General features: G+C 59.0%; 1 protein-coding gene across 1 annotated transcript; it reads right to left on the bottom strand.

Annotated features, from left to right (window-relative positions):
- Positions 1-525: 525 nt before the first annotated feature.
- PCIF1 (phosphorylated CTD interacting factor 1) lies at positions 526-11,639 on the bottom strand. Its single transcript, XM_061127393.1, has 17 exons — positions 11,503-11,639; positions 9,598-9,775; positions 8,100-8,242; positions 7,885-8,009; positions 6,623-6,760; positions 6,381-6,511; positions 6,106-6,260; positions 5,273-5,420; positions 5,095-5,178; positions 4,740-4,839; positions 3,522-3,684; positions 2,524-2,696; positions 2,327-2,413; positions 2,064-2,248; positions 1,391-1,484; positions 1,116-1,291; positions 526-1,033 (listed from the first exon to the last, which is right to left on the bottom strand). The coding sequence occupies exons 3-17, from the start codon at positions 8,221-8,223 to the stop codon at positions 808-810; spliced, it is 2,109 nt and encodes a 702-aa protein (XP_060983376.1). The 5' UTR covers positions 8,224-8,242; positions 9,598-9,775; positions 11,503-11,639; the 3' UTR covers positions 526-807.
- Between the last annotated feature and the right edge of the window lie 1,301 nt (positions 11,640-12,940).

Genomic DNA, 12,940 nt, shown 5'->3' with positions numbered 1-12,940 from the left:
CAGACCCGTGGGCCAGTGGCCTGGCACCAGAGAGACTGCTAGGCTGGGGAAAGCGGACAGCACCTTCGGATGCTGCGTCCTCCCCAGCCCCAGGGGAGCACTGGCCCATGCCTCGAGATCCTCGGTGCACAGCCAGGTACCTGTACTGAGGCCAAAGCTGCACTTCCTCCTGGCCCTCAACTGTAAAACACAGCCGGCTGCCCATGCTGGTGGCGCCAGGCATCTAGGTTTCTACCTGCCCTCCACTCCTGAGGTGTCAATGAAGCTGCTGCTGACTGTGGGAGCTCGGGGCTTGCCGATGGCTGACGCTGGCCTCTGGACCCTTCAGATTTCCTGGGCACAAGCAGAGGCCACCAGGGACCAATGGTGGGGACAGCAGGATGAGAAGTTAGATACTGGAGCCTGGGGCTGAGTGTGCAGGCCCAGGGGTCATGAGAAGGTGCACCTGGACGTGCAGTGGAGGGCTGTGGTCCTGCGAGTGGCTTCAGCTTCCTCAACCTGCTCTGCCCTCAAGACCCTCACACGTTCTTGGAGGGGTTTCTGTATTTCCTTTTACAAATGAAACAAGGTGGCAACAGGATGGGGTGAAGGGAGGGAGGGAAGGATGGGGCTTATTTACAGGGGGCCCGGAGTGAGTGTGAGGCGGGGAGTTGGGGGGACGTGGGCAGGGAGGGGACACCCTGGCAGAGCCACGTCTTCCTATGTCATTGGCAGCTGCCCCAGGAGGCGGGTCCTGAGGTCCACCCGCCCCCAGAGCCCCAGCAGTCCACAGCAGCACCCAGGGGCTCCTCCTCCCCGCAGGCTGTGTTAAGTGGAGTGCGGCTCTCGGCTTGGGCCCTGCTCCCGGCCTGAGTCCCGGTCCTTGGCCTCCGAGGACGCGGAGCCGCTGGAGCCGTGGCTGCGGCCCGACTGCCGGCAGGCGGCGCCCAGCTCCTGCAGCCGCTCGGGTGTGGGCCCCCACTTGGCGAAGCCGGGCTCGTTCTGCAGGAAGAGCACGGCCGTGTTGTGGACGGCCTTGTAGTGCATCTCCTCCCTGCGGGAAAGGCGGCGGCTCAAAGCAGGGCCTGGCCAGGGGAGCCCGGCCCGGCCCTCCCGCCCGCCCGCCCAGCACCCACTTCTTGCAGACGTGCTGGGAGCCGCTGCGGTACTCGTGCTCGAAGGCAGGCAGAACCAGCTGGTGGCGCTTGAAGCGGCTCTGCTCCATGCGGGTGAGCGCTGGGGTTGGGGGCTCCCGCCACTCGGGGATGAACACGATGAAGGACAGGGGCTCTGGCGAGCTCTCAAGCAGTTTCTGTGGGAGGGCCCCCAGGGAGCGTATCAGGGGCTTGCACTCCAGGCCACTGGTCCTCGGGCGTGCCGGCCAACCCCCCATACCCAGTCACACACCCACCTCGAAGTGAGAGACCATAGCGTCCATGAGCTCCTCGCAGAAGGGAGGGTTGGCCTCAAAAGAACCGCTCAGTGGGGAGAAGTCCAGGCAGGGCCTGGGGGCAGAGGCGCGCATGTAGGTCCCACCAGGACCCAGCCCCTCCACCAAGACCAGCTGCCACCCCCGCCACAGGCAGCCCTTCGGAGAGAGGGCTCTGGTCAGGCCAGGCGCCAAGGGTCACCCGTGATTTGTACTGGGACAAGAGATGGCCAGCTCTGTTGAATGGCTGAGAACAGAGAGGCTCAGGCTTGAGGCCCAAGTCCATGGAGCTGGTTAGGGGAGGAGGTGGAGCCCAAACCCAGTGACCACCAGGCGGCCGGGCTCGCCCTCCCGCTGGCCTGGCCGCCTCTGTGCCCACCCGCCACAACGCCCATCCGCTCACTGAGGGACCAGGTGCTCCGCCTCCCAACCCGGGATAGTTTACTGAGCGCCACCGGCTGGGTCGGGCTGGCATAGGTTCCCAGGCCTGCAGCAGCGTGTCCATGGCCACAGGCCTGGTTTGGGGGACGCGGGGACGCCACCTGACACCACCCAGGCCCCAAGCTCTCCAGCATCAGGAAGCAGCTGACTCAGGTGGGCCCTGTGCCCTGGAGGACGCTGCCCAGCAGGAGGCCCAGCAGCACAGGGCGCTCACCCGCGGGAGCCGAAGTAGCCGTCTGTGTCGGGGAAGGCGGAACAGTACTGGCGGAAGTAGCAGTTGAGGGGCGAGGCGAAGCACTCAAAGCTGACGCCGAAGAGCCGGTGCAGGGCCTCGAAGACGTGTACCGGCAGGGAGCCCTGCAGGCCCGTGCCCTCGTAGAGACCCACGCCGAACATCATCTGCGGGGCAGCTGGCTCAGCCTTGGGCCGCCTCCCCGCCCTCCGGGTCAGCCCGCCCCTGGCCACCCCGGCTAGTACCTGGTACCGGCGGAGCAGACACCAGACCCGGGGCAGGAATCTCTCGAAGGCAGAATCGTCGATGCAGCTGTAGCGGTAAAGGAGCCACTGTGGGGCAGAAAGCAGTGGGCTTCAACTGCAGCCCACCTGCCGCCGCCCCCGCGGCAGACTCCAGGCCCCGCCTCCCTCGTAGGCCGCCTGCCCACCGGGGCTCTTACCAGCTTGCTGAAGTAGTTGCGGCTGACCTTGACCATCTCGCCCTTGTACCGGATGCAGACCACGCTGTTCTCCACATGCATCTCCACGCTGGGCACAGGGGGTGCGGGCACAGCCAGCCGCACCGGGTAGCAGTACACCAGGCGGGGCTCCACCTCGGGCGCCTCCACCTCCTCTGCGGGCAGGAGCGCGCGGGCTGTTACCCGCGGACAGCCCCGGGCCCACCCTGGGCCAGGCGCTCCCCAGGCGCGTCCCAGTGACCAGGGGAGCTAAGTCCCATCCCAGGGAGGAGCGAACTGCAGCTCAGGGAAGTGACGTGAACATAAAGTCGCTCAGTCGTGTCCGGCTCTTTGCGACCCCAGACTATACAGTCCATGGAATTCTCCAGGCCACAATACCGAAATGGGTCGCCTTTCCCTTCTCCAGAGGATCTTCCCAACCCAGGGATCGAACCCAGGTATCCCGCATTGCAGCGGATTCTTTACCAGCTGAGCCACAAGGGAAGCCCAACGGTAGCTCAGATGGCTCAGTAACTAAGGAAACAGCTAGGCAACCGGCAGGAGCAAGCCGTGGGGGTCCACATCAACACGCTCTGAACCGACTCAGGCCACTGTGCCTTGGGGCCTGGGTTTGCTGCCATGGAGAAGTGTAAGTACACTGCCCGCCTGCTAACAGTCATGATACCGTGCGCAGGGCTCTTCTGGGGCCCAGCACTCGGAGGTCCCCGAATCCTCACACGCTCATGTAGCTAGGTGTCACCCCTCAGTGAGGCTTGCAGAGGAGGGACGTAAAAGCAGGTCTGCCTAACTACCTCCCCGTCTCTCTCTCGCACCTCCAGCCCTCCCTTCCTCATCACTTCTGTTTCCTAGAGGGCGTGGAAACCCCAGAGCCGAAGGTCACACAGCAGGTCCCACTGCTCGGAGAAACGGGCCTCCCCGAACCAGTCCATGGCCTTGAAACGCAGCCTTACTTGTCCCTTCTGTACCACCTGGTGCCCTACCTGGGATGTTGTTTTCCTTGAGGATGGCAAGGTGCTTTTCTCGGATCCGTTTGACGTACTCCAGGGAGATGTGGTAGATCTTGCTGCAGATGCCTTCCACGGAGTCCTTGGCTGCGGCCGAGACATGGGGGCCACACTGCCTCCGCAGGTGTTCCAGGCGATCCTGGGGGAGAGAGACTCCTGGTCAGGCTCTGGGGGCTGGCGCGGGAGGGCTGTCAGATCCCAACTGTCCTCGTCCTGAAACAGGCTCTGCTACTTACTAGCTGTGTCACTTAGACAAATCCCTTAGCACCACTGAATCTTATTCCTCAACAGTTAAGGGAACACAAAATACTTACCTAACAAGGCAGTTTGAATATTAAATGCAGTCATTCCCATTAAGGATCTGCCAAGCCCTTGGTATACAGTTACGTATCTAATAAAAGCCAGCACTTACTGCTGGGGTTACACTAGGGCAAATCTTGATACTTGCTGGGGAAACAGACAAACCAGGCATAATCCCTGCTTACAAGGCATCTGCAGTCTATGGGGAGAAAGGCTGCTGTAGAACAGGGGCTCTTTGGCCACTGCAGATTTGGATTTGAGCCTTCAGCGATTTGTAAGGTTAACTGTAGGCCTTTGTAATTATGCTGAATTGCACATGTCAAAGTGATGGGTGAAAATGAGTCACTCTTGCTAGTGAGGTCACCTACCTTTATCACTCTCTACGTGTCAAGTACACAGTTACTATCGTGAAGTGCGAAACCTTGTCTCTTGTGAAAAAGGGTCCTGAAAAGAAAGCCCGTTGCTAGTGCTGGTGGAGAGTTGAAGAGTGATGGGTTTGGGCCAGAAAACAATTGTTTTGGACTCGTTAAGGTGGGCGGTTGAATCTGGTGGTAGCTCTGAACTGCAGTAAGGCCACACACACCAAGCAAAGGCAGTCTGTCCATCTGTTTTCCAAAAATCTAAAGGGAGGTCCTTGAACATTCATTAAGTTGAAAAGGCAGCTACTTATGGTGCGTGGCCAAGCACAGGATTCTAGTAAGAACCGTAATGGAAGTGTTCTTTGGGAGAAAGCCAGGAGCTGAGAAGAACAGCTCCACAGACATGAGTTGGGGGACTGATGAGTGTCAGAGGTCGGCCAAATGCACAGGAGGCGGCTGCCGTAGGGACCCGCCTGGCCTCGGCAGGCAGAGTGGGCTTCTCGGAGGCAGTGGCCTTCTGCCCAGGGCCACTCACCATGTAGTCCTCCTTGGAGGCGGAGTGGTCCTTCCGCAGCCAGCTGAAGGTGTCCTCTACGTTCCACTTGACCACCTTCCTGCTGTCAGGAGACGCGCTCCTGCCAGTTGAGGGCGCATAAAGGGGCCGCCTGTTAAGCACCCACTGCCCCCTCCTTCCTTCTCCCATTCTGCTGCCACTGGCGTTTGGGCATCAACACCCAGGCTGACAGCGCAACCCTTGCTGTCTGAGGGAGCAGGCCCCATCCAGCCACCAAGCGGCCTGACCGGGCCCCGGGGGCGGGTCCAAAGGCCCAGGCCCTCCCCTCGCGCTGGCCGGAGCCCCGTCATGCTGGGTCAGGAGACAAGAGCCAAACCTGGACTCGATGAGCCGCCTGGCCGCCTCTGCATACTTGAAGAGCAGACGCTTGGCCTCCTCCCGGAACTTGATTCGGGATAACCTGGGTCAGAGAGCAGGTAGAGCGAGCCTGCCCACCCTGGCCTGGGCACACACACCACGAGGCCGGGGTCGGCTGGCCTGGCCAGGGAGCGCACCTGATGGGAATGTCATTCATGATTTCGCGAAACATGGAAGGTGATACCACCGGTTCACAGTTGCTTGGCAACAGGGGGTCAGAGCCTTTGTCCACGACCTTGCGCTCCAGCATCCAGCGGTTGAAGGATTCCCGGGGGGGCTCAATGCCTGTGGGACAGGACACCGTGTCAAAGTCCGGATTCAGGCAGCAGGCTCCACGGGGCGGTACCGGAGGCGTGGTGTGGGCGCTGGAGGTGCCAGTAAACAAGGGGCCGCCCCCGCTATGTCAGGAGCTCAGTCCCAGGCAACAGCTCCTGAAGTGTGGCCTGAGAACTGCCAGTTCATAAAGGGAACACGGGGTAACAACGAGGGGACGGACGGATTCTCTATCTCAGCCAAGTTTAAGCAGGCTTATCTATTAATAAAAGCTACAGCTTACTAAGCGCTTACTCCCTGGAATAATTGTGTGAGGGGTAGGTGCTCGCCTTTTTATGCCCTGTAACAGATACATAAAAACGCTGCAAACGGTGCCTGGCAGACAGCGAGCACTGCCAGTGGTGACGACTGTTTGTTGTTGTTTGGGTGTTGCGGATGCTAGGTGGGGACCCTCATGCAGGCACTGTTACTACCAAGGTCTTACAGATGGCAAAACTCAAGTGCAGAGAGGTTGGTCAATAAGGCCAGAGTCACAGAGCGGCAGTTACTGGAGCTGGGCCCCTCCAGCGCACACGCTCAGCCCCCGGGTCCCCGCGGGCCGAGCCCCCGCTCCCGCTGGCCGAGCCCCAGCTCCCGCCGGTGGCCCAGCCCCGGCTCCCGGTGGTGGGCGCACGCAGGCAGGCATGCGGGGCAGTACCCTCTCGCTGCTGGCAGAGCTCCCGGTAGTGCTGCCGGAGCTTCAGGATGAGCTGCGAGCGGAGCAGCTCCACCTCAGGGTGCGGAGGCAGCACCTCCGAAGGCCCCCGGTGCTTGATGACCGCGTTGGTCTGAATGTCCAGATCCCAGTACACCCTGGGGGCACAGACAGAGCAGTGAGGAGACGAACACCCTGCCCGCCACCCACCCCGCCACATGCACACACACAGTCCTGGGCAGGCCAGCCATCCAGGATGGGCAGCAGTGGGGACTCACTCTGTGGGTCGGAGGAGAGCTGCCTGCTGTTTATCTTCAGGGGACGCGCCCCAGATCTTCAGCGTTGGGGTTCCTGGGATGCTGGGGGAGCTGGGGACTGACGGGCCCGTGGGCGTCATGGGGATTTCAATCTGGAGCAAGAATCCAAGGTCTGTCAGGGGAGCTGGCCGGGCTGTACCGCTGCGAGCCCCACCTCCTGACTGCCTGCCGCTGCCCACCCACCCCAGCCCACCCACACTCACCTTGGGCTTCTTCACGCCATTGCCGCTGGGCTGCTCTTCCGAGAGCTGCCGCTTTCGGGGCTTGTTCTCAGCCAGGGGGGTTTCCACCAAGCTTGAGTCTTGGGGCAGGGGGGTTGCATTCAGCCCTAAAGGGTCCGACTGGTGGAGCGAGACCAGCAGAGTTGCAACCAGGGCCGGTGGCTTCAGAGCCCCAGTACTGCGAGTCCAGCCCCCCTCCCGCCCCTACTCCTACTCCTTGGAGAAGAGCACAGGGCCTGGGGCGCAGAAGGAACACTGGGCTCCACTTCTGCAACCGTGCGCCCCAGGCCAGGGCCTTCCCCTCCAAGGTGGGCCCTGCTGAGCTCTACCTCACCTCTGAAAGTGTGATTTAAGGAGTCAACGCATGTGACCCGTTTAAAAGGACACCTGGCATAAGAACCAGAATGGGGGCATTCCCTGGCGGTCCAGTGGCTAGAACTCTGTGCTTTCACTGCCGAGGGCGAGGGTTTGATCCTCAGTCGGGGAACTAAAAGGGGAAGAGAGTCCCGCAAGCTGAACAGCACAACCAAAAAGAAAGAACCAGAACAGGAAAAAAAGGGAAACTTAAACACCCAGAACTCCTGTGGTGACACCGAGACTATGAGCGTGATGGTGGGCAGGGTGCAAGTCCTGCTCTGCCTCTTACTGCTTTGAGGTCTTGGGCTAGTCCCTTCCCCTCTCTGAGCCTCAGTGTCTTCATCTGCAAAATGGGGGTGACTGTGCCCAGAAAAGAAAGTCTGCCCCAAGTGACAGGGACCCAGACAGACGGCCTGCACCCTCACGTCCTCACGGGCTCCCAGACAGTGCTGCTCACCGCTTCCCAATTTCACTCACTAGCCTCACCTTACACGCAGGTTCTTGAGGGAGCCTTCCCTGTCCACCCCCCTTCCCCAGACCCGCTCGGCATCCCTGCTGGGCTCTGACCCTGTTCTTCGTGCAGTCCCTGGGAGCCCCCAGCAGGCAAGGGCAGGAGCAGATCTACCTTGCTCACGACCGCATCCCAGGCACAGTGCCCAACATGCAACACAAGTTCAACACCACCCACTCATAGAATCATCTTCCTGTGTCAGACAGCCTCAGCTTCCAGGAGGGCAGGACTGTGTGTCTGTCTTGCTGGGCACTGTGTCCCCTGGCCTTGACACAGTGCCAGGTGAGTTAACAGCTGCTCAGGGTACATTTGGGGAAGGCCCAGATGCTAGACGCTGCTGAGACACCCCCCGCCCCGTGCCAAGGCTTGCACTCACAATCACGTCGTGCTGGCCGAGCACGGGCATCTCCCACAGGGACTGGTTGGTGAACCGGTTGAAGTAGTAGGGGCGGTTCTCCCTTCGGCTCCAGCACTTCTCCCAGCCTGCGTGCACCAGCTCCTCTGCAAATAAGCATGGAATCCAGCCAAGGTCACAGCTGCTCCTGGGCACCCTGCCGACCCCACTGCCCCGCCACGGCCCCTCGCCGGTACCTGGGAGGTCCTGCACCAAGCGGATGGGCTTTGGAGAACAGGGCTGGCTCTGACTGGAGGTGCCAGGGGAGTGACTCAACAAGGATGCTTCCTCCCGGGGGCTGCCGTGATTCTCATTGGCCATCTCAGCACCCACACCGGACCTGCCACACAGAGGACTGAAAGGTGTCAGGGCCAGCAGGGCGTGGGGGTCAACCCCGCCCCACCCGGCTCCCCACAACTGCACCCGAATTACAATCCACCAAGGGCCCCAGTGACCAACTACACGTGTGAAGCCGATCCAGTCCCATACTGGAGGGCCAGTCTGCTGCCACAGGAGCCTCGGGTCTGAGTTACTGTTTCCTCAACTGTCAAATGGGGGCATTTCTGTTGCTCTTTTGGCCTGGAATACTCTCCCCGTGTCTCTGCCTGGCTTACCACTAGGTCCTCCATCCTCCAGGAACCCTTCCTTCCCTCCCTTCCCCAGGCTAGGCGGTCAGAGTCCCTCCCTAGGATTGTAGCACTCAAATCCTCTGGTCCAACAGCTCAGTTTGCCCCCCACCCCATTAGACTGTCAGAACTCCCAGGCCTCACAAGTGGGTCCAGTTTGGCACTCTCTGGCGCTCAGCATGGTACCAGGGACCAGCACTCATTCTGCGAATGTTTACAAAGCACCAAAAGTGGCAGACAAGACGAAATAGGGTCTGCGCTTGAGAAAGCTGTTCCCATAAGCAGCAGCAGTAACTGCTCCTCTTCCCTTTTCCTACCCAGTAAAATCTAACTGGAACACAGCCCAGCCCAAGAAGGAGTATGGCCTTGAATTAGATGCCTCCTTCTAACTACAAAGCAGGAAGGAATCTGTTGCTAAAAGAACCAGTAAGGCTGAGAAGGAATACCAAGTTCAGTGCTTCATAATCCCCAGGTGAAAACTTAAACACCTACAGGAGGGTCAGCTCCTTCCGATCAGCATTCCCTATTACCCCACCCAAGGCACACCTGCCACAAGCCTCAGTGGCCAAAGTGGTTCCCAACCGGCTGTCAGACTCCTGGGGGCAGCTGAGATCAGGCTGATGCTCCTAAAGCTGTTTCATTGTCATTACACCCAAAAGAAACCAAACGTTTACACACAAAAAGACCACAAAGGCATAGTTAAACATTGGTTTTTCTCTGCTGCTGAAATTTTATCAACTCATTGTGGTCGCATTATTTCATGATGATCAGGAGCTCTGATGTTGTTGACAACAGCATAGCAATCATTGGGTGGTGGTTTTTATTGTACATTCAGTCATAGACATCATTGTTAATTTGGAAAAGGCAAAGTGGTCACTTCGTCTGTACGGTTTGACAGATAAAAATGCAGGGAGCAAGAGAACACACAACAAAAGGGGGCCTGGATAACAAAAAGGTTTGGAACTACCGACCAAGGGAAGCTTCCTTGGTTCTCTGGGGAAAAGGATGCCCTGTGCCTTAGGGCTGACCCCCAGGTCTCAAGGCTGAACAAGGTCCCTCTTTCTCTCACCCTCTGGGGTCTGCAACGCTAGCATGAGAGGGTTTTCTTCTCCGGCCAGATGGACCCCCACGTCACCGGGTCCCACAGAGGCAGTGGGTGGGGGGGCCTACAGGAAAGCACAGCGCAGGCGGATGGGCTGGTCAGCAGTGGAGTGGACGGGGGCCCAGGGGATTCCTTGCATCAGCAACTGCAGAGCAAAGAGAAGAAAAGAGTCGCAGACCTATGAAATGCTGTAGAACGGGGACAACGGCACGAGAGGCAAGGAGAGAGCACGTTGGGAGCCCCCAGGACAGGGCAGGACACACTGTGGGAGACATGTGGATTCAGGGGATGAAAACAGCACTTCTCATGCTTCCCAACAACCAACAGGTTCACCTTCATGGACTTGCAGCCCACACAGTTCCCCAGGGCCGAGCTGAGGAGAGCCCCGAGCCTGCTTTAATGCTCTGCTCTGATGGTTGTCACAGTTTTAATAAATATTTAACAAAGGGCCTGCGCTTTCATGTGGACATTTGATGCCACAAATTGTAAGCTGATCTGGCCAACCACAGTACTAAGACAAAAGTGAACAAATATATCGCAGATCAGGGGTGGGCACGGCCCCAAGCCACCTACAGTGAGTGAAAAAACATATTTCTTTGAATCAGGTCTTTAATTTTAAAGGCAATAAAACATGCAAATGCATTAAACAACAGAGCGTGTTCACCTTTATTGAAGTATTTTTCTCCAAGCAATACTGTGTGATACTGGTGCACCAAGTAGGTCAACTATGCAGAGAATGAACAAGCAGTTCAGTGGCCTCAACGTTTAGTGAGGTCAAACCATGACACAGCAGCGTTTCCGAAACCAGCTGTGCATCAGAAACACCAGGGAACTCGTTTAAAACACCCTCAGATTGCTGTCCCTCACTCCACATCGTAGAGAAACGGGGAGGGGCGGTACACAAGTATCTGTATTTTTCACACGCACCCCCAAAGAGTGGGGTTGGGAAACCGCGTAACTAATTTTCTCACTTTACACCACTCCAAATCTTCACCAATTTTGTTATGATTAAAAAGCTTAATTTCCCAGGTGATCTGGATACAGCAGGTCGGTGGCTAAAACACCAGCTCTGGGTTTGGACAGACCCCGGTTCCACACGCTTCTGCCATTTTCCGACTTCTAACAAGAATCATTCGGCCTCTACGGTCTCAATGCGTAGAGCCTAGCACACTGTACACTCTCAGTAGGAAATAACTGCTATTACTAAGAGAACGTTTTTATTTATCCTGTGGCTTCCCGACCCCCACGCATACCGCAGTTCAACAGTGCCAGCAGCTTAAGAATAAACAACTGTATCTGCGCAATCAGAGGAACCCACCAGAAGGAAAAAAGACTCCGACTCCAGGATTGGAGGAGGATGGGGCGGGATCATTCAGTAACGCACCAATCAGACTCCTCTGACCCAGTAGGGAGGAGTCACAGGGCTCCCGAAGTGCGCAGGCGCGAGGGTCGCGCGAACGAGGGGGTGGGCCGACTCCCAGCGCGTGCACACCTTCCCCCTACCCTCCAGCGGGGGCGGGCTGTATGGCGCGCGCGCGCCGGCCCATCTCCCGGGCTCCGCCCCCCGCCCCGCCGCGCGCTCCCGCCCCCGGGCTGAGGCGACTCAGAGTCGGAGCCCGACACAAAGGCGGTGGCGGCGGCAGCAGCGGAGAGGCCCTAGAGGCCGCTCCGCCCGCGCTCTCCGGACCCAACTCGCTCATCCAGGCCACCGGCTCGGCCGCCCATCCGTGGGCCTAAGATGGCGGCGGCGGCAAAGACGGGGCAAACGGTAGCCCGAAGCGGAAAGCGCCGGAGGGGCCACCGCCGCCTGGCTTCGGAACCCCGGACCCTGGCGCGGCTCGCGGCGGGACCATGGCTTCCTGGGGCTCTTACCTGCCCGCAGCGGACTCGAGGGGACGCGGTTACACGTTCTGCTCGACCGCCCGTTTTGCCGCCTCCGCCTCGCCCTCCCCAACGCCGCTGCCGCCATCTTGTGTCCCGGGCCGGGACTCCGCGCTGCGCATGCGCTGGTTCCGCCTCTGAGGGACCTCGCCGCTGTCGCGCCGCCATCTTGAGTGTGGCAGGACCGGCCGGCTCCTTAGACCCCGCTTGCTTTGGGACCCCTCCCTTTCCCCCTCGTCCTTCTCTGCTGTTCCAGACGGGTCTAAGGGGCAGGAGGCAGCTTTGCAGACCCTGGGGTGTGGACTGAGGAACGAACCCACAAGCACGCTCCCTGCCTCAGTTTCCCCCGCGAGCACACCCGCCGGGAGTAAGGGGCGGGGGTTCCCCTACGATTTGGGTGGGCGGTGCAACTGCAAGGTCTAACAGAGTATGCGCACCAGGGGGCGCGGGCCGGGTTTGAAACCTGCGGGCACTCGGCTCAGACGCCCACCAGGGGGCGGAGCCCTGGTGACGTAAGTTCTGGACGCACGGAGGACCTGGGTCCTAGCTCCGGGGCCGCTCTACCACATTTCGGCAGTCGCTTGTTCTCTCTGGACATGAGTCCAGGATGTTTTCCAACCACTTCTCGTATGCAGGCTGCATGCACATCGAACTTTCTCCCCTAATGAGGCTGCACAAGTTCTAAGAACTTAGCAGAAGAAATTCAGAATATCCCTGAGAGACTTAGAATAAAGATGGCTTTGGCCAAAGTTGGAAAATTGTCAACTAAATCCATCAGAGGACTTTCCAACACTTGATATCAAGTGGCTGCTAGCTGCAGTGCAAAACCTCACAGAGAACTCAATCCTGCCACGAAAGTTAGCCCAGCAGGAGGCTGGCAATCCCTAGGTGCCCAAGGCTGGCTGCCTGCAGGGTTCTTTGGTAGGGGCGGGCAGCAGACACTAGCTCCACCTCCCTCTGGCCTCCTCTAGAAGCTGATCTTCCAGTCATAGTTGAGGAAGATGGGCTTACCACCTGCTGCGACTTGCAAGTCCCACGTGGAGCCTCAGCCTGAGCCTTGTCGGTGGTGCCTGGTCCCAGCAGCTTGGTGGGGTTGGGGCATGCCAAGTCGCTTCAGTCGCCTATGACTGTGACCGCATGGACTGTAGCCCGCCAGGGTCCCTCTGTCCCTGGGATTCTCTAGGCAAGAATACTGGAGTGGCTACTGTCCCCTTTTCCAGGGGATCTTCCCAACCGAGGGGTCGAACGCCCATGTTTTACGTCTTCTGCACTGTCGGGCGGGTTGGTTGGTTTGTTTTTTCGTTTGACCACTAGCGTCACCTGGGAGTGCCCACAAACCAGAGGCAGTACTGAAACGAGTAATTAAGAACTAGGCTTCCTATCAGTGTGGGTCCAAACTCCTCATCCGTTCTAGATGTATAGCCCTGAA

Source organism: Dama dama, chromosome 23, assembly GCF_033118175.1.
Source record: "Dama dama isolate Ldn47 chromosome 23, ASM3311817v1, whole genome shotgun sequence".
In the NCBI taxonomy this organism is placed as follows: domain Eukaryota; kingdom Metazoa; phylum Chordata; class Mammalia; order Artiodactyla; family Cervidae; genus Dama; species Dama dama.
This window is presented reverse-complemented; position numbering and strand designations above follow the sequence as displayed.